Genomic DNA, 21,747 nt, shown 5'->3' on the forward strand with positions numbered 1-21,747 from the left:
AATATTCTATTATAATCAATTTCATTTCGAAGTGATATTCTTGATCAAATCCTAAACTTAGTAGGTACATAATTATATGAAATAGGTTTTAATTTTTTTGCAAAAAGTTTTTGACATAGTTTTATACCCTAAAGATAATTTAATAAAGTTGTACTTAAAACAAAAGTTTTTGCATTTTTCGAAATTATTTAACTTCTATATTATAATATTAAAATGTAATATACAACTGTTGTAATTGGCAAAAGGGCATTCATAGTGTTATCGGTGACTCAAACCTCTACTGTTCAGTCATAGTATGGTACGTTAGATCGGTTCAGCTTAAAATTGAATTTATCTCCGAATTGGTACTAAGCAGCTGTGTTTGCCAACGTTGAATGATTATTAAGGGGATTGCATGCTGTCTATTTTTTAATGAGGCAATATTTAAGAAAAAAAGAGATGTTAATTAATTTCGAACATGTCGATTAATTTACCGGTTAATTTGTATAAGCTTCAATTATTATTATATTTAAATTATTTTTAATTAAAATCATTTCTTCTATGAGTAAAAGCCATTTTTGTTTATTTTAAACCAAAATTTCGATTGATGTGGCCTTCCCAACATCACCATATGCTCCGTCCCCACTATGCCCCGACCAAAGTACAACTTATTAGCTTAAGCTTACAATTGCTGCTAAAAATTCGTCAGATATTTATCTATTATATATAATAGATGGGATTTATACATAATAAAACCTTTCGTACAAATATTAAGTCGACCAGTTTACTACTGGTTGCGTGTAAAACAAAACGTACGAATTTATTATACGTTGATACGGCATTGGTTTTGTTTTAAACCATAGATATCCGTGTTTTGTTGACAACTCAAACTCGAGTAAATAAAAAATTGTTTTCAAAACGTTAAACAAAAAAACAAAAAGTTACTTATTCTTAATGGATTTTGTAATTATTTTTTGGGCGGTTATCTGCGTGATGGCACTATTCCTATTGCTTATCGACCCCGCAGAAGCTGAGGCCGGACCAAAGCTGTTCCACAATATCCGATCGCGATGGGAGAGACTGAATGCGATGAGAGACCCTAACGAAAAATCTACTATGTCTAAGGACGTCGTTCTGGCCATGGCTCAACGATCAGTGTACAAGCTCGATGGTGGTATACACAAAGATGAACCGTGGGTTCGGGCTCTAATGGCCACCTCGTGTTCAAAGCTGGATTCATACCATCCTTGGACGACCCAAATCGAGAAACACATAACACATTTTACAGAAACTATAGAAAAAACCATGAACGAGTGTCAAGTATGCGTTTTCGTAATTAACTCATAAGATTAGGTACGGAAAATCTTAAAAACATATTGCAACATACAAACCATCGCGTGTCTTTAAAACGTCTGCACGTACTCGGGCAGAAATACCCGGCACTCGTGTAATGCGCATACAATTGTTTGTCCGTGTGTGTTCTTCTTAAATTAAACCCAGTAGGGCAAATAGGAAATAATCTCGGGGGAGGTGGTGCCGATGACCCCTAGTACCCGAATTCTCATTCATTCGTGGTCCAAAGATACGCTCTTCAAGTGTTCGCCACGTAATATCATTGTTGTTGTAGAGCGCCAAGAAATAATAAGTAAAACAGACACTATCTGCTCGATATTATAGCCACAATGAACGAAGACATCCAAACGATTTTTTAAGCTTTATTCTATCGCTAACACGATGTATGTATTATTTAATAATTATTGTTTTTTTTTTTTAATTCCGGTTAAGGAAAAAATTTGCGATTTTGTGGAACTGTCCAGGTGTGTATCGGACGCGCGGGCGGTGTTAGAAGAAGAAATCTATCGAGATCGATGTGTGAACGAAATAAAACCGTCCCCTGACCCTAAGATCAATACAATAAACGATGATAAATCCTGTAGCACTGAACGGTGGCCGATTCACACGTCTGACCAGTGTTTAGACATCAAAAAACAAGACGACATGTTGTCGGTATACGATGCGTTTGTAGAAGAGAACTTAACGCGGCTGACGAAAAATCAAAATGTCGATTGCCAACAGCAACAACAAAAAAAATCAAAAAAAAAAAAGAAGTAAAGCTAAATGAAGAACTCTGATTAACAACGTTTGTGTTGTGTAACGTAAACAATAATCCATTATAAAAAAAAAAAAAGAGAGAAATTCAGAAAAATTGAATTTTATTAACTCATTAGCCTTTTTATTACCCATTGTAGTCGTAAATATTTATCGATTAGCATGTATAATTGTCTAAAACCAAAGTACTTAACCTAACCGATTTTAATAAAATGTAAACCAAATTGACGTTTGACGTTAATAATGTTTTATACCATTTTTATAAAATGTTTTATTTATTATTAGATACATCATAGTAGCCATTTAAAATGGAAATTAGAAAAAAACATAATTTACCAAATTTACAATAAGTGTAACTGGATTTTTTAAAGTATGTATGTTATCTATATCGTATACATTATTTAATTAGAACTTAGGTACCTAGGTATACGATAAAATAATACATTAATTAATTCTATTAACAAACTTGGTATCCTAATAACGCAGTACATAAATCAAATTTAATAAACATCAAAAGTTAACACTGTTCAGTGTTTACAATATTTGCAATGCCACTTCAGCGAATATCAATTATGTATGGAAACAGTTATGTATTATGCAGTTACACAAATCGGCATACAAATTAGAAGAATAACTTACTACTTAGTTCCCAAAACGGACCAGCAGTATTCGACGTCCCAAAGGAAATGTTTTACTGTAGTCCCAAAATGTTTTTGACCAAAAAACCGCAACTACTACTGATAATACTACTTGCATCAGTGTTGAAAATTAACGATTTTCAATATTATAAAAAAAAAATTCCAAACAATAATAAATTGTATACACCTCTATTATAATAATATACTGTGTACCTAAATGTTTTATAGTAACCACATAACGTTAGTTTTTTTATAAAATCCAATGAATAATTTTTAGTAACAGTTTATGGGCAGCATAATGTAAACATTTTAACTGTTGGGATTTTAAAGTGAATAGCTCAAGTTGTACTTTTATATTCTAAATGATAACATCATAAAAACATAATGTTTTTTTATGATAAAAAAATGTTTTCCCTGTAGTCTGTAGATATATATTCTTTGGATCAAAGACAAGTTTTGAGTCATGCGGAATTCCAATCAAACCCGACAGAAACTACACGAATAATATTTATATGATGCCCAGTGGTGGTCAAATAAAACTGTTTTATTCAGTTAATATGCACAATTTCAGGGGCTGTACATTTTTTTGATAAGAATAAATTTAATATTTGATATATTTTAATAGGCATAAATTCTACGTAGCATAATATACTAGAGATGTTAAGTTTTAGTTTTTTATAAGTTTTATATGGTTGTAAAATATCCTAAATAATTTGTATACAAAAACAACAAATTAATAAAAAGCCAGGACACTGGAGACGGAGCTTATTGGGGCGAGGGATGTCACAGGAATTATTACAACTAAATGTAATACAATTACTTTCAAATAAACGCTTCAATGACTTTAAAATTAAATTATAAAAAAATTACATACATAACTTTTTGAATATTTAGGAGGCAAAATACCATTTAGTATGTTATTACTTTATTTTTAAAAAGCTTCAATCTAATCTATAGGGACTAATATGTTAAACAACATACTCTCACCTAACTAGAAAAAAAATTGATAACAATAATTAATCATCACTTTAAACCTCTAATACCTTACTTTACCTAATGATCTATGTAATTAAAACAAAATGTGTACACAATTTTATTTTAATAAAACAGCAAATGCTTAGGTTCGGCAATTACTTTTATTTATCATTAATCTTAATACTTTACAGGAAAAACAAAAACAATATAATTAATGATCATTACATATAAAAACAAACATTTTCATTAAGAACAAATGACATAAATTATTATCCATAATTTCTCATTTATCCTTCTATTTTAAGTACAATTTTTCAAAAACATAAATATTGTACAAAACACTATATACATATCATTGCCTAACCATGATAGCTAACTGAATAGTAATATTATAATACTTCAGTGGAACAATTTTTGTTAATCAATCAGTTAACAAAATAATTTATTTTAAAAGTGCTATTGAATTATCATTGAAAAAACAATACTTATTTCTTATAACTATTGATTTATTTCAAATATCATTATTATATATAACATAATCAACATTTATTTTAAAGGCAAATCACAAATATAGGAAATGTTTTGTTTCTTTAATTCATTTAAAATTTATTAGTTAAAAATTACAACAAAGAAAAGTCAACGTTAATTGTTAATTTAAAAAAAAATTGTAGCTATATAAATCTATGAACAAATCTATTTATTATGTTATAGTGTCTTTTTGTTTGTAAATAAATCAATAACTCATTTCATGGTAAATGAAAATTAAGCAATTTTGAATAATAATATATTTTTCTAAGAATATACCTGTTCTTTTTTTTTAACGACATTCATTGTAAACACATACACATATTTCGTTTGGAATCGTAAAAATTAAATTAAATTAAATAGGTAAAAAAATAATTTAAAAAATGTATAATAAAAAAATAATATTAATTAAATAATGTAAAAGGTTTTTATTATTTACATGTGATTCTAGCAAGACGCAATATCTCCAGTTTTTATGGTTCGTTTTTGAACGTAGCTTTGTTCTTTTTAACTTAACATATATAAATTTAAAAAGTGTCAAAAAATATTTCGTTCACTACAAAAGAATTAATAAAAAAAAATAATAATAATTAAAAAAAATTTATAAATAAATAACGATAGAATCACGATGCGTCTTGAACGCCAACCAACATAAGTCTTTCTGCCATTTCCCTTTGCGAATTTTCTTCAGGTAAAATCAATTCTTTATACTCTATTTCAGAAACACTATGATACCTAAAAAAGAAAATAATATTTAAGAAAAAATATTAATATTTGTTAATAATTATTTTTGGATTATTGATAATTGTAAATTTTATAATATATTTATAGCAAAGTGCAAGGTTTTTTATTCTCAATATACTTGCTGCCGAATCATGGCAAATGAAAATAAGTTTCTCAAAAACGAATTTTACTTTTACTAGAAAATAAATCACTATAAAACCATAAGAAACATAGGTTGCTAGGGTAACATAACAAAAAAAGTGTTATCAAAGTCTAAAAGTTTAAACTGAATTCGACTGATAAAAGCAAAAATAGTCTTAACTTTTACAATTATTGAGCAAGAGTGCCAACATTTTTAAAATATGTCGAGTTCAGTAAACAACTAAACTGTATAAATTTCAGATATCTACATCAATATATTATTGAGAGATAATTTCCCATCAAAATGAAACCCAATCACTACCAAATTTTAATCAGTTTATCTAGGTAACAAAACAACCATGCTAAAAAATTGTTAGGGGAAAATTTTAATTCGCATATTTTTCAGAAGCCATAGGAATTACACAAACAAATACATACACAGACAATATTCCAAGTTCAAACAATTTTTTAAAAAGTTAGTTATAAAAAATTTAAAAAAAACACAATTTAATAACTAACATTAAAATGCCATTGTTAGGACCGACAAATAATTTTAATTTTTAATGTCAAGTGTTCTTATGAGTAATGTCCCTTAATATTTTCCAGTATAGGTGTTTATCAATAATTGATGAGATGTTGTTAGAAAAAATTGTAAAAGGTTTATAGATGCTAATATTTACACATTTTTTTTATAATTAAAAAAAAAAATGGTCATTTGTATCTTTTTGGGACACTTAATTTGTTCAATTTTTGAAATAATAATAAAACAGGGCATGTGTCATATGCATAGATAATAAATGCTATGTTTGGCAAATACACCGTGTATAAGAACGTACAGATATATATACAAGTATATTAAACATACCTTGTAGACTTGTATTTCATACGAATGGCCGTTTGTTGAGCATGGGGAGCATTTTTATATGTTTGATTTAAATGTTTGAGAACAGGTATCAAATCGTTTAAAGAATATTTGGTTAATTGAGACATTTCTTCGGGCCAAATATCTTCATATTCACAAATCAATCTGGATAATGCCACTGCTCCACAGCCGATCATTGATGGAGTATATAATAAAAAGGGATCTGCTTCTAATAAGCTCATTTCACTCAAATACTAAAAAAGAGATGCAAATTGTAGTAATTGCTGATAAGTACATTTGTATATTTAATGTTATATAGTCTTTACCATAGCAAGGTACATGACTTTCATTGAAACGTTACAATGAACACATATATGAGTCAAAAAAATAATAATCGTAGGATTGGAAACATCAAAACCTAAAACTTTCAATATCAACTGTTCCATTTTCAACACTTGCTTTTTTGTATATGTGTCATCAGTAATGTAAACAAACTCACTAACATCAGGAGGATAAATTTCTTCATATTTCCTAGATAAAAAAAAGAAAATGGTCATTGCAAATCTATTATATTATACAAACAAGTGTACTCACGACGCAACAAACATAGCAGCTGTTCCTAATAACTGAAGTTTGGCACGAACTACTGACATTAAACTAAGAAAGCGATCAATAAACGAAACAGCCAAGTATAATGTCTCATTTTGCAACTTGTATTCTTGTGCGACTTCCACTAGCCAGTCTACCAATATGGCTCTCATGTTATACGTAACATCTGGCTGTCTTCTCATATACCCAGGCTTCGGACGATGTGATTTCTACTCATAAAATTAAATTATAGAACTTGCCAAAATATTTATAAAAATTGTTTAATTAATTTTTTTATTACCTCAACTTCCCTAAGATATGAATATAGTTCAGATGTATAAGCATCAACATCACAACGTAACCGATAGGCTGTTAATGATTGGCTAGAATTTTGAAGAGATTTATCATTCTCGACCGACATAGGTGAGTACACACAACTTGAATTGGCAGATTCATCCACAAACTCAATGTCTTTTTCATCATTTTTAACATTTTCTTCAACTGATGGTAAAAGAGTTTGACCAACATCGCTAAGCGGTTTTCTTTCTTTTACCTCAACCTTTTGGGTAGTGATCTAATAGTAAAATATTTTAATTGTAACAAAAAATGTCAACATTTATTTAGAACTAAATTAAATTACCTGTACATCAGTAATTTTATTTTCGACTTTAAATTGGAATGGTCTTATGTTTTCAGAATTTTTCCTCTGAAGTTTATCATCAATTTTTTTAGGCCCTGTCGGCTCATCTTCATGTATAGCAAATGGCACAGTCGATTTGGTTGAAAAACAAAACTTACTTGGTCCTTGGGACTATAAAATATTTTTTAAACATTATAAATACACACTATTGTCAAACAAAAAAAGCTAGCACAATAGGATCGAGACATTAGGTGTTTAAATTGTGAAGAATCAACTGAACATTGCATTCAATTTATCATCCTAAAAGCATATAGGCCAACACGCCAAATACAAACAAACATTTGGAGTAAATCCCCGCGGATTTTTTTTGAAAATTACACTGCATGTCTGTTACGATGAAGAGAATGTTCTCAATTTTTTTTTTCGATTACTTTGGCCATAGTTGTAAAAAGTGTTTTGAGTTTTTATCTTGACACCACTTTATTATGTTTTTTTTACAGTATCTTCGGCCATCATAAAAATGTAATAATAATCAGTTTCTCGTGTAAAATAATCTCAGCTTTCTGAGAAAAATGTTGATTTATTTTTTCTAATAACAGAATGTCATTCAAATTGAGTTTTTAATCTATAAACCTTGTTTTTAATGTTGCCCAAAATTTGTGAGTTTTCAGAATTTTTTTTTCAGAAAGCTGAGATAATTTTACATAAGAATCTGATTTTAAATACATTTTGTTGAAGGCCGAAGATACTATAAAAAATGATAAAAAAGAAGTGTCAAAAAAAAAAACTAAAAATACTTTTTAGAGCCATGGCCAAAAAACAAAAAAAAATTGAAAACATTACTTTAATCGTAACAGATATGCAGTGTAATTTTTAAAAAAAATCTATGGGGGTTGCTCCAAACGTTTGTTCGTATTTGGCGTTTTGACCCATGTACAAAGTGCGACATAGAAATAGACCTTTTTTAAAGGCTATCGCTGCTACGACTGATTACTGAAGTTCAAGTAGCTATAATTTTTGAGTCAGGTGATTTCAGACTTTAGATTCTTAATCACCATTAAAAAACATTATAAAATGGCAAAAAGTCGCAAAAAAAAGTTTTCTAGTAAAGTACATTTGAATAGCACCTACTCTAGTATTGATGCTTATAATAGTCATGTATCCTAATTCTAAGATAAATCATAAGCACAATTATATAAAAGGTATAAAAAAAAATCTTAACCCTAATAATTGCTAAATAAATTATTTATTTATCATATCATAACGCTTAGAACATAAAATAACATCTCTACAAATCAGTGTTAATAAAGTAGGTATTTAAAAATAAATTACATGAGCACTATATGTACAACTAGTGCATTCAAGAGATAATTTAGCAATAATCGTAATGTTTTGAATAAATAAAGAAGAATATTAATGAGCATAATTATAAAATACCAAAAAAACATTAGAGTTAACATGTTAACCAGATATGTTTTGAAATAAAAATAAGTACTCAATATACCAACAGGAAATCCCACGAAAAATCATTTTACTGATAAACCATCACAGTGTAAAATGTATTACCTATGAATGCATGCGTAGAAAGCTTAAAAATAACTGGTTTAGCAGACAATGTAAATAGCTCAGAAACCCGTGTAATGTTCCAACTATCATATATGATATTATGATATCCATGACTACTTTAAAATAACCCAATAGTTATAGGTACCTTGGATTTCGGCAGTTGTTTGTTGAAATTATATTGCGGCTTAGAATTAAGGACACCCAGCACTGACCGCTTCTGCTGATGTTCCCTTGGACCGTTTTCCTTGTTGCGCACGACATTGCTAACGTTCTCTTGATCTCTGAACACGGTGAAATCCATCTCTTCGATTTAATAATATTTGTAAAAGACAATTAAATAACTTGAGCGGCGTGATTATACTCGTAGCGTTATCTTCAATTCGACGTGGGCAAAGCGAACGAACTGTTGTCAGATTATGTTATACGATATTTTGCAAAAATGTTGAAACGGTACTCGATAGTGTGGTTTTCTCTAAGAGTTCCAATCGTCGTTAAGAAAAAATAATAATAAAACAAATCTTATTTTGTTCTAATAAATAATCGTAAACAAATATATATAATATGTATGTATTATACTAAGCACTTGACTTATTAGGATATCAAAATAAATTAAATAAAAGGAAATATACAAAATTTAAATCGGTGGAGTTACGTTACGATTTTCTTCTTTTTTTTTTGCCGCTTTTACTTTGCCCGTAACCGTAACCGAAATCGCGCGACCCGACCGTACACCGGGGAAAACTCACTCAAACAAACTAATGCGCCGGACGCTGTTAGGTTCGTAACGGTTATTTTTTTTAAATGACAGGTGCCCAGTGCCCTTGCACCGGAAAATCATATGGTCTCCAAACAGTGTGACCACGAGACCGGCATGTGGTAGATGCCGCTCTACAAACGGAAACACTGCGTTCCAACAATCGTCAGTATTGTTATCAATCGATAACAGCGCCGGTTTAGCGGCCGCATGTTTGACCACACGAAGGTAAGTGATAACTGAAAACGGCAAATAAATATTTTGATTTAATAGTGTATTTTTCAATTTTTATTACCTATTTGCGTTTTCAAAAAGTACCCTCCGCTGTACGTTTGTGATTACGTTTTTTTCTTTTGACACACGTTTCGTGATTTCTAAAACTTTGTAAACCAAACGCCGGTACTTCGGTATGAATTCCATTAAAACGTAAGTAAAATGGTGTACGCGGACAAAATTGCTTTCCTTTAATTAACACAAATTGCCAATACAATTTGATACTATCACCAACTCTCAGCACATACCAATTTTTATTCAATAGCGTGGTGGCCGTATTTTTAAAGGTAGACGTCGTGCTTGTTTTTGTTGTAGCAGTGGGTGATAACTGTTGAGTATATCATAATAATGTTTTGTCCGAATGAATATAATAGCACTCCACTACCTACTTATTCTTTTTAGTTGTCATAAATAAAACTATAAAATCATTTGTTTATCTATTTATTTTTTATTGTCATGATATCATATACTACTTGTTTCAATCTCGGACACATGTGTAAATAATTTCTTTGAAGAACTCCAAAGCTAACGCAACATTCTAAAATGCAGCTTATACGCATTATCAATGAATAATGGAATGAATGACTTATAACAGATGAGGTTCTAACTTCTTTTCATTATATTATCCTTCGCAAATGAGTCTCACCTTAATCCTCCTTCAAGATTATATTATACATTACTAAACTGCCATTTGTTCTTTAAAGTATAATAGTTATCTAATGCTTACCTATTAAACACCAAAAACCCTTCTCCTGTAATTCTCTTGTAATCTCATCCATTACCATAAGAAACAATAATATGTACCTAATTTGATATGAAAAACAAGTTGTTACGCAATGAGTCTTATATTCAGGTTTTCTTTATTTTAAAAGTTTATCTACAATTTAATTATTATTTATTATCAAAGCAAGATTCTATGTTATAAATCTTTCTTAAAATTATGTTTTTATTTTTTTCAGAAATGTGCGCAACACTTATGTTAAGGATTATCTTGTAAGTTATTATTAATTTTAATTTTCATTAAATATCCTTATATATTCTATTAATACATTATTCAATCTACTTTTAGGCAAAAAATGTAAGAAGTGACGGTCGAGGTGTAATGGAATTTCGTGTCTCTGCAATAAATCGTCATCCAATAAAAACTGCAGATGGGTCATCAGTTGTCAAAATAGGAAATACATCTGTTGTTTGTGGAGTTAGATTGGTATAAAAAAATCATACAAGTGCTATAGTAATCCATAATATTGATTTTAAACAAATCAGCCACATTTTAGAAATTTTGGGTGACAACTGATTACATTCAATCACTTTGGTTCTCTAATAACACCCATTAATTTCATAATAATGTTATTAATACTTCATAACGTTGAAAGCAATTAGTAAGTTGTCAGAAAAAAATCCTATTGTGTGGTTATTACTTATCTTTTTTCTTATAAAATAAATTACAATTTACTATGTTTACATGTCTAGATAAAAACAGATTAAAAACTAAAATTGACCTAATGAAAAAAATTAATTTTTTATCTAAAGACACTCACCTTATATTAAGAGCTCTATCTGTAAAAAAAACTTGGATTACTATCAAGAATATATTTAGTTTGTGTTAACATGATCTCTATACTTTAATGGTTTAAGTCCTAACATTGTTTGATTTGTATTTTTTAGGAATTGGGTACACCTAAACCTGAAACTCCTGATGATGGTTATGTATTAGTAAATGTTGAATTACCGAGCTTATGTTATAAAAAATTTAGACCTGGAATACCATGTGATGAAGCAATGGAAACTACAAGCTTTTTAAATGAAGTTTGCAACAACTGTAATCTTATAAATCTCAAAGACTTATGTATATGTGTTGATAAACTAGTATGGGTGATTTCATTCGATATATATTGCTTAAACTATGATGGATCCATTGCCGATGTATGCCTTGCTGCTTTACTATCGTCCATTAACACCAGTAAGTAGTAGCTATTTAAAGTACTTTTGTGCTCTCAAAAATAATAAGTTACTTATTACTACAAAATAATACATATTTTATAGTTCAAATACCAGAAGTGAATTATGACAAAGAAACGGAAGAAATAAATATTACTGCAAATACAAAACCTCTAAATGTAAACAATTTTCCATTCGCTATAACATTTGGAATTTTTAATGAAAAACTTTTAATAGCCGATCCTACTGAAGAAGAGGAACAGTTAAGTCTGAGTAAAATTACCATTGTCACTAACGGTAAAGACTTATTTTCTATACACAAACCAGGTGAGTTTTGGTAATTCAGTTTTTACTACTTATAAAAATTATCCTTTAGGCACGTTTCATACCAACACGTATGATAATACATTACCCAACTAAGTGATGAACTATGATTTGGACGTTTGTTACAAACCATACGCGCAACTCGTTTAAGTCAAATTTGTACGCAGCGTATGAAACGTGCCTTGAATAAGACATTTTATCAAAATTATTACTGAATTTTAAATATATTTGTAATTTGTCATTAGGTGGAGATTTTATAAAAGACGGTCAAATTCAAAAATGTATAGAATGTGCAATGACAAGAGCATGTTTTCTGACTAAATTAGTTAATGAGTAAATTAAAACTTTTTTTTTTAATTAATATTGATGTTCTTTTATTCATAATTTTAATAATTATTTTATTATTAAATAGTCATAATAAATATTTACTGTCTACTTGCTTTGAACATGACACCATTAAGTAGTGTTATTATTATATAATTTCGAATCACATTAAAAACATTCATAGTTTTTTAAAGCTAAAACAGTTTAAAATGTATTAAGATATTATGTTTATTCAAGTACACTAATAACATACTAATTTTAAATTTTCTAAGGGTTATTTTAATTGGAATCAACAAATTTAGATCGGCTGAATAATATTTTTATTGTTTATTTTATAAACATGATTGGTTTAAAGGTATTTTGATGATTTTAGTCTAATGCTTCCTTCTTATTTTGAAGATCTCTAATGGTATTCTCTCTTACTAATATGTCACGTTTTTCATTATTTATTTCAATTCTTAATTTTTCTTTTTCTTCCTCGTACTCGTTAACTAATGCATTTCGAATTTGTTCTCTATTACCAATTTCCGTTTTTAGCAATGGCAGTTGTTCTGCTATTTCACAATTCTTTTGTGTCATTGCCTTTTAAAATACAGTAGGTATGTAATATTTATAATAATATGCTTTTTATATATGTATTATAATATGTACTGTATTATAATACATTAAGTTTTTTCTGAGCCATCTCCATTTCATTATATATCACAGTATAAAAAGTGTCTGTTGTTTCATCAATTGTGCTCTCCTCTGCTTCTCCAAACCTTTCCTTCATGTAAATATTTATCACTTGATGGACTAATAACCATTCCAATTTCGCATTTTTGTACTTAAACATTTTAGCTAGGATTGATTTTTCCAAGTCGGCAAACATGTCATCTAAAACCTTACAGTATTTTTCAGTAATGGTATTTTTTTTTTAATTTAATATTGAATACAATATTAACTGTTTTTGACATACTAATACCGCGAAATATTTAAAATTATTTAAAACGTTAAAAATATTGACATATTTTGTAAATATTTGACAAGTATGTAAAATACATTATAAGTATATTGAAAAAAAGTTCTACACAAATTTAACTTTAAAAAATGGTCGACTACATTTGTTTTTAATTAGATATTGTTTATTAAGGTGTGACCGAAAATCAGGCGACTGACGGAGGGTTAAAAAACATTTAATTTACAATACAAAAAAAAAAGAAATCTAGGATAAAATGTATATCTTTAATTTTTTTCTGACGTGTCGGACTCGTAGAGTTCATATTCAGAGGGAATATCGATAGTCACCGCCAGTGGCGTAATTGGGGGGCAATAGGGGAAATCGCCCCCCCCCCGAGATATATTTGTCAATCATATTTTATGTTTGTTGAACTTATAAGCGTTTCTAAAATCTAAATTTAATCAATAAATACATTTTTTTTTTTTCATAAGAAATGTTCGTTATTGTTTTTTGAAGATATTCGTGTTGGTAACAGATAACATTATGATTACAGCCTACGGGGTATAATATCACCTTTGTTTTTCGCTCCGGCCTCCGCGGTCGTGAAATGTTGATGATGTCATTGATAAATTTGCAAATATTAAAAAAAGAAATATAGATCTTATTTTGTAAATAAATATTGTGCTTTGTTCTATCAAATGTCTACAATCTTTGTTGTGAGGAAAGGGGGGTTGACCTCTCTTAATATCGCCTCCTCTGAGGTGAAGTCTCAAGTACGCCACTGGTCACCGCTCCACTGCCGCGACGACTACTCTATGGACTATGACTTATGACAGATGAGTGGTGATTTGTGGTATCTTATTAAAACCACCGTCAAAACAATTTGAAAAAAAGTAATAGTGTATGACTCAAAGGGCTATAAGTACCACTATGACCACTACGAACAATATAGGGCAGTTAATAGCTGACAAATAATGAATGTGGTAGAATATTTAAAATAATTAGTTATTATAAATTCAAAAAGGCTTTAATGCTTAAGATCTACCTAAACAAATAAATTGTAAAGATAGTCGAAATACTTCAATGTCAGTTTTTATAAAGTAACCAAATTTCTAACCCAAAATCTTAACGTGCTTTTTCAGACGATTACATTAAACCTATACATTATAATACATACGACTTTTAAAATGTTCATGATATTTGTAATTTTAAAGAATTTTTAAGTACTGTTATTTATTTTTCAGAACATGTTCCTGTTTGGTTTGTGAATTTAATCGAATATGGCTTAAAATTGTTATTTGTTACTCGCACTAGATTTTTGGAATAGGAACATGAAATTTTAATGAATTTTCGATTATTCATCAATAATTATATTGTTAGTACACATACGTACAGTATATTATGTCAATATATGGATGTAACAAAACTTTTTACCGTTAGCTTTCCATTTAAATATTGTTCTTAGTGTTTTTGGCAGTTAAAATGTTTTCTCTTAGAAATGGAAACTGTGGTTCATATTTCTACTTTTTAATAATTTATAATGGATTTTTAACGGATAGGGATGATATTATGATGCTGGCTGGCTATGAAGATTTAGCGAAATATGACGTATTGAAGCAAAAATGAAAACTATTAGCTCTACAATCAAACAGTCAATTTGTATACAGTACCTATATCTCTATTACCATTTGAAGTTATTCTGGGCAACAAAGCTATCACATAAAAATGAAACAAAAAAATTAAATACATAAATAAAATCAAAGCTCAAAATCCAACAATCGTTGTTTGTGTTTATCAGCTAAACAGACCTGTAAGGCCAAACGCTGCCATCTTGGGATGATGGTTTCTAGCCAATCCGCTGATAATAATATAACAATTGAGCATTACAATACTCCAATTTAAAAAACTCGATTTATCGATGTAGACGACTCCTTGCACAACTGCTTTCTTCTTGAATAATACGTGATATGTCCATCAGGGGATGATGCGACATTGACAAAAAGAGACCGGCGCGCCGTGGCAGTAACATACTAACAGTGGTAAGTAAAGTCGACGGCTGCTGCTGCTGCTGGGACCCTAGTATCCTAGTGTGGCGACAAACTGATGGCCGGTCAGACGGGAGCGCACGACGTTTTGGTAGCTGCGGCATATTTGATTTGCATCATCGGCAAGTAGGGTTCTATCTAATGACAGGAAGCCATGCAAGGTTTGATGAGCGTAGGGTTTTTTTAAAATCAAGTACAATATTTGTACTATGTGGTGCCCTCTACCGGTCTTATATTTCATCACTACATTATAGTCTGGAGTTTTGGACAAAATTCGTTTCAAATGTAATGAAATTACTTTACTTTTACGTAATTATTTGTAATTACTGTAGTAATTAAAATACTTTTTTTTTTACATAAAATATCTTATGACTGGGGGCTGTCGCGTATTTGCGTGGTTCTTTTTTTGTGACGCGACAATATACAACTTGGTAACTACCTATAGGGTTATTATCAAATTTTTAATATTTTTTAATACTATTTTATCTGATTTATTATATTTGAACAAACATAAACTATACAAAATTTAATTATAAACGAGCTTTTCTTGTTTCAGTTTATGCTATCATCCCGGGTACTTTGATGCGAGAAATCACGACATTTTTGTTTAGACTAATTATTTATTAGGTATTTTATATTTGTAGAAATTTAGAACAATATAATTATTAATAACTGTATTTTATCGACATTTTGTTCGGTATGGTATTTTGACTAGTTTTGTATTTAATCTGTATTTTTTTAATTAAAGAACTATAACACCAGTTGGCAGTTTATGAAATTTATATTTTTTAATTTAAAAAAATATGTATACTATTTTTTAAAAATTGTGTAATTGTGGGGACTAGTGCAGATTGTTATATGTATATCTACAGAATATTTTATCTATTTTTATTGTTTGTGATCAAAATTCGTGTTTTGTTTATTGTTAATCGCTATACATAATACCTAAATTCTAATGGCTGTAGGTGAGTTGCGGCCCGAGGTGTTGTTTACAATGTTGGAGACCGGTGAATTGCGGCCCGGCAGTTTTCGATGGACGTATGAGTTGCGGTCCGTGCAACCTTTTTTTATCTTAAAACTTTTATTGCCAATTTAGTTATACAGCATGATTTTTTTAAAGAGATCCACTCAATATCTTATAGGATTTAATTAGTTTAACCACATTTCACCAGACGCGACGTTCCCCCCAATATTTGGGCATAGTTTACTGCCAGCTACAACCGTACCACAAACAGCTGTGAAAGTTTTTATTTAAAATTAAACGGTTCATTTTATACTAGCCATCCAAATATGTATAACTTCTTTGATATGCTACTTGAAATTCAATCTGAAACGTATATAAAATTTAGAAGTAAATTATAAAGAAACTGTGCGAGAAAGAAGCGTTTATTAGAAAACAAATGTCAAAGCTAGAAAACAAAGAGATCGGACAGTTTGAATTAGTCAAAATTTTAAGTTTTAAATTCTCTCAATTATATAAAAAAAACTAAAATGACAACGACGGAACGCTCATTGGCAAATAAAATGACCAAACTTGACTAAAAGATAGATTTTTGGGAGACAACTCAGCCAACCTCCCCGTGGTGTCTCTTGGGTAATGTCTCATTATTATGTGGCCGCAACTCATACGTCTCTTTCATAAACCCGGGCCGCAACTCATACGTCCCTCTCATAAACCCGGACCGCAACTCATACGTCCCTCTCATAAACCCGGGCCACAACTCGTACTTGATTTAGGGATTGGGCCGCAACTCACCAACACCGGAAAAATATGGACAGTAAGTAATGGTGACTACCTAGCCTAATTATTTATGTATCCTTGTATAGTTTTTTTCTCGACCAATTGGTTTCGTGATGTGTCATGTGATTATCTTTTGTGTTTTTCCTAGTTTGTTTGTTGTTACTTTTTTGGCATTCATTTGTATTTTGCTCTTCCCATCTGTATCTGCAATTTTCGAAATCATCTGTTTCTACTGTTGGAAATTGATCGGTTGGTAATATTTAATTCTATATTTTTCCCCAACGAATAATTGGTTTCCACGAATTGCTAATTTTCTCCATTGACACGTTTAGAAAGAATTGCTATAAAATAATAAACTACTCCCCTTAACAGCCTATACAGACTAAATATATAGAGGTTAAATTTTGAGAAGCTTATTGGTCGTCCCCTTAAAAAAAGCAAAATATCGTGTGAATATAAATGATACCAACCAGATAACCCTTTAAAAAAAAAATCCCATGACATTTCAACCCCTTTTTAACTTGTTAAAACACACGCGGTTTGCCTATGTGTATAGTTTATTGTTTGAAAAAGGCGTTGACTAACCCAAACTCTTACCTGTATGTCATTGACCCCCCCTATACAAAATGTATGGGAAGATCGCGTAACTACTACATTGAAAAACACCTTATATGTAGGCACAGTAATAATATTATATGGGTTGTCTGGAACTGGGTATTTTATTAAAAACATGATTTTCGCTTGTATCAGTTCTACATTAAGTTACATGTCCCACGTCGGTGACGAGTATATTTTGCAACACAGTTTTTTTTTTTTTTTTTGAAAGCACTAAGCTGTTATAACACTAATAAACTGTATGTGCGGTTAGCTCCCTGAATTTATTTCCCAAACAGGGTCGTTGAATAGGGTGTTGTGAACAAAGGACATTTTTTATATAGTTTTCAAAATACCCTACAAAAATAGTGTATTGGTGTAAAAAAATATATACATTTCCTCCTAGTCAAAAAAAATTTATTCAGTAAATTGTAAAACTATTTAGATTTTTCATCGTGAGTCATGACTCCATTAATTTCAATACTACAGAAATTAACAAAATAAAGTCGGTATATTATAATACATTAATTTATACCTACATTTATACAATATAATGAATAATAATAATTACCTTTTTTTTTGTACGACCTATTGATTGATTGATGGTCAGGATAGAAAGATTTAAGAAAAATCTATTTTCTTGTATCATATTCACTTAAAAGTACTTTTACTATTGTGGTTTTGTAATCAATATTTTTTTTTCAAATTTGATTTTGATGTAAAATAAACAGTCTAATTTTACAAAACAACGTCATTATTTACTTCAAAAATTAAGTCATGTTAAAAAAAAACTAGTTTTTTTTTTTAATAAAAAATTATTATTTACATGTGTTTTAAGATTTGTATGTTTTAAAATATTGCATTATTAGTATTAGGGTAGACTCATTTTAATTCCCTTAGTTAATTTTTAACCACCGCAGTCGACTATCCCCTAAGTGATATGCGTCTGATGTTTTGCAATGCCTTTAATGTTTTTGTGCGGCTAACATCTTACCGATAAAAATTTAAGCAACTGTTCGATCAACGGATTTGTACATTCGTTAGAATTCTCAACTAGCAGAGTAGGTATACTTCTAGGTACGTTTGTCTGGTTTTTTGGTCTAAAATAATCAAAAAAAGTTTTTATTCATAGAAAAAAATTATTTAAATTAAAAATAATACCTTGAAGCTTATACAAATTAACCGGTAAATTAATTGACATGGACAAAATGTATTATAACCTCGTTTTTATAAATATTGCCTGTACAAAACTCCGCAAGCAATCTCCAAAAAAGGAGGGAAATCTATTTTCTTCGCTACGCGAAAAAAACATTAAATTGTGGATATAATTTTAGCATTACTATGTCCCGAAACACTATGCTGGCTATTTTATTTTATTTTTTGATTTGATTAAATTTGCATACAAAAGCATTACAAAAGAATAGGTAGTTTAACAATATTAAAACGGCATGTTATATTAGTCGCTGTTATCATAAATGTTAGGCTTCGGTGGACCGTTGCATATAATAACTATAAATTTATCTTAAAATTGTTTATATATTTTTATATTAATATTACATAAATAGATCTTTTCAATTAAAAATAGGGTTGGTTTTAAATGTGTATAGTACAATTGAATAACAGCTAATAAAATCAGAATACATTGGGAAAAGAAAGAGGTTACTAGCCCACACTCGGCTCATAAAAAAAAAAATGTGAACATAAAATGTTTTTAAAAATATATAGAACATCAGTCATCAACAAATTTTAAAAATTTGTATAAATAATAGGACATCACGTGAAATAATGAAGGGCTATAGACCGGTCTGAGCACATTTTCCCGGGCTAGTCTAATGATAGCTATAGTCCGCCTCTCTATACCGACAGTGGCTGGCTTTGTTAGTAAATAGTAAACGATTGGGTGCATAATTATTTTTCACCTAACTACTTTGATTACTATATATTCTGTTTCTTCTTATTGTTATTATTATTATTCACCCCGTCGTAATCGGCCGTATGTCTTCCTTCCAGCATTACTTCTATTTTTTTTATATCGAACAGCTGCGCCATGGCCATGTTTCGAAGACGAGCACCAAGCCACGTCTAACTGAACTTCTTCCAACATCATGTGAAGCCATTCCTGTTTATGAGTATTTTTTTATGTATTATAATAATAATTATAATCATCTAACGTTGTTGCTTATTTGCTAGCATTATATTGAAATTAACTCCGTCACACTGGCCCCTGGCCTTTAACCCCTCTCTTTAATATAACGTATCCAAAACACGGTTTTTAAATAATTGTACTTAAAATAGGTTTATAAAAAAAAATGGTCGTGCATGGACATATTTAATGGTAGATAATAATGAATAATGATCTCTTCAGAGTCCACTGTGCTTGACCGTTGACGAGTGTTTAATAGACAACAGACAGCTTCAAAGATAAAATATCAAATTTTACAAGTTATCGATGTAATACTTCGTCTAGAATTAGTGAATTTTCCATTAATCATTCGAACATTATTATAATATTACTATTATTTTTATTATACAAGTAATACAATTTAAAAAAAAACACTAATTTGTTACAATGTAAGGACATTAGGATTATTAGGTTTAAGGCGTGTATTATGTACTTACCTATAGCTATATATTTTTTTTAATTTTATTATTTGTTTATTTAGTTTTACCACTATGAAATAGTATGGATTATTGCTTAACTTTTTAATACGAATTATAATGGAATATTATACATTTGTTTATTTTGAACAACAACATATAAAGTTTGTACCCACATGAATAATTTGTTTTTCATCGGACTCTTCAATATCAGCTATAGATTCCTGTAAATGTCTAATATAAAGTAAAAATTCTTGAGATAAGAGGTTCGCTCTACTGTCGACGACGCCTGAAGGCATACTGTAACTACAAATTTATAAATATAAAATTAATACCGAAAATGTCTAATTATTCAATAGTTCACTCTTAAAATAAACAATTTTATACTTTATATTTTTGCAAATAATGTACACGAATTAATTAAAAAATCATGGTGCTAAAATATAAACAAGTTGGTATTGACAAACATTTATAAGTAAAATTGTATGTAGAAAGGTGTCTTGATAAGCTGTAACTATAGCGGCAATATTTAGATGGACAGCCACTTAAAATTTGAATACACAAAAGCATAATGCTTTAAGAAATCCCCTTTAAAAAAAATCAGCAACCGATATTAATGAATAAAATATAAATTAAATGTTTAACAAGATTATTCCCGCACTTACAATTAATTGATCTAGGTATATGATACTTGTTTGACTACAATTTCAATACTTCGTCAATAATTAGGTTTATTGAACTTAACAAAAACTTTATATGTAAGCTTTTTTATTTAAAATTTGAACCAAAGTCCAAATGAAATGCTTATTAGGTATAATAACAAAGCAGGATAGATGAATTTACACTCATTGTCTTCAAACAACTACCATATTTAATTTTAATTTATGTAACTTAAGTTCAAATACAGATATTTAAAAAATAATCGATGACCCCTCTCTTTTAAAACATAGTCGTATGAATATTATATAGGCTGGATCTATGATGGATTTCCTACTTAATATCATAATTCAAACGGATGGTGTCACATTCATGTTATTATATATTTATAAAAGTGTATAAGTACTCTAGGATCTAGAGTCTAGGTAAATAGGTATACCAAATATATATAATAATTTAGGTTTAATCATTAAAATATAATAAAGTAAGTATTTGGTCAAAAAACTCACTACCAAAAATTCCACTGCAAAACCCCAAACAGCTAAACCAAAAACTGCAACGGATAATACAAATTCCAATAAATTGTTTTAGATTTTGAATAAATAAAAATATTTTCAAGTTATGCACTCTACATTAAATATACTCTGATTATTTTAATGTAGTTAAAGTATCTGCTAAGATTGTATATGACTAATATAGTATAAAAGGATTAGATGACTTTTTTGATTTTTGCATTATTTTGAACATATTAACTAGTAAAAACTAATGAAGATTTTTCTTTATTTTCGGCTTTTTTGTCTGTTTAAATAA

General features: G+C 29.3%; 2 protein-coding genes across 2 annotated transcripts; one reads left to right on the plus strand and one right to left on the minus strand.

Annotated features, from left to right (window-relative positions):
• Positions 1–4,410: 4,410 nt before the first annotated feature.
• Positions 4,411–9,508, minus strand: LOC126846756 (cyclin-A2). The gene is made up of 7 exons (XM_050586544.1): positions 8,892–9,508; positions 7,181–7,351; positions 6,842–7,114; positions 6,547–6,770; positions 6,279–6,483; positions 5,956–6,206; positions 4,411–4,961 (listed from the first exon to the last, which is right to left on the minus strand). The coding sequence occupies exons 1-7, from the start codon at positions 9,045–9,047 to the stop codon at positions 4,850–4,852; spliced, it is 1,392 nt and encodes a 463-aa protein (XP_050442501.1). The 5' UTR covers positions 9,048–9,508; the 3' UTR covers positions 4,411–4,849.
• A 203-nt stretch (positions 9,509–9,711) lies between these two features.
• LOC126846757 (exosome complex component RRP43-like) lies at positions 9,712–12,473 on the plus strand. Its single transcript, XM_050586545.1, has 6 exons — positions 9,712–9,926; positions 10,733–10,766; positions 10,843–10,980; positions 11,442–11,736; positions 11,820–12,041; positions 12,284–12,473. The coding sequence occupies exons 1-6, from the start codon at positions 9,910–9,912 to the stop codon at positions 12,373–12,375; spliced, it is 798 nt and encodes a 265-aa protein (XP_050442502.1). The 5' UTR covers positions 9,712–9,909; the 3' UTR covers positions 12,376–12,473.
• The last annotated feature ends 9,274 nt before the right edge of the window (positions 12,474–21,747 follow it).

This window comes from Adelges cooleyi, unplaced genomic scaffold (genome assembly GCF_023614345.1).
Source record: "Adelges cooleyi isolate 19-005CV unplaced genomic scaffold, UGA_ACOO_1.1 ACOO_flye_CR_arks_rails_tigmint_CR_PRNA_9, whole genome shotgun sequence".
In the NCBI taxonomy this organism is placed as follows: domain Eukaryota; kingdom Metazoa; phylum Arthropoda; class Insecta; order Hemiptera; family Adelgidae; genus Adelges; species Adelges cooleyi.

Excerpts from the sequence above, each read along its gene's own strand:
- LOC126846756 (XM_050586544.1), bottom strand. The coding sequence starts at position 9,047 with ATGGATTTCACCGTGTTCAGAGATCAAGAGAACGTTAGCAATGTCGTG. Across the intron at positions 7,352-8,891 it reads AACAACTGCCGAAATCCAAG|TCCCAAGGACCAAGTAAGTT; the intron begins GTACCTATAACT and ends AATATTTTATAG. Across the intron at positions 4,962-5,955 it reads ATGAAATACAAGTCTACAAG|GTATCATAGTGTTTCTGAAA; the intron begins GTATGTTTAATA and ends TTTCTTTTTTAG.
- LOC126846757 (XM_050586545.1), top strand. Across the intron at positions 10,767-10,842 it reads CTTATGTTAAGGATTATCTT|GCAAAAAATGTAAGAAGTGA; the intron begins GTAAGTTATTAT and ends ATCTACTTTTAG. Across the intron at positions 10,981-11,441 it reads TTGTTTGTGGAGTTAGATTG|GAATTGGGTACACCTAAACC; the intron begins GTATAAAAAAAT and ends TGTATTTTTTAG.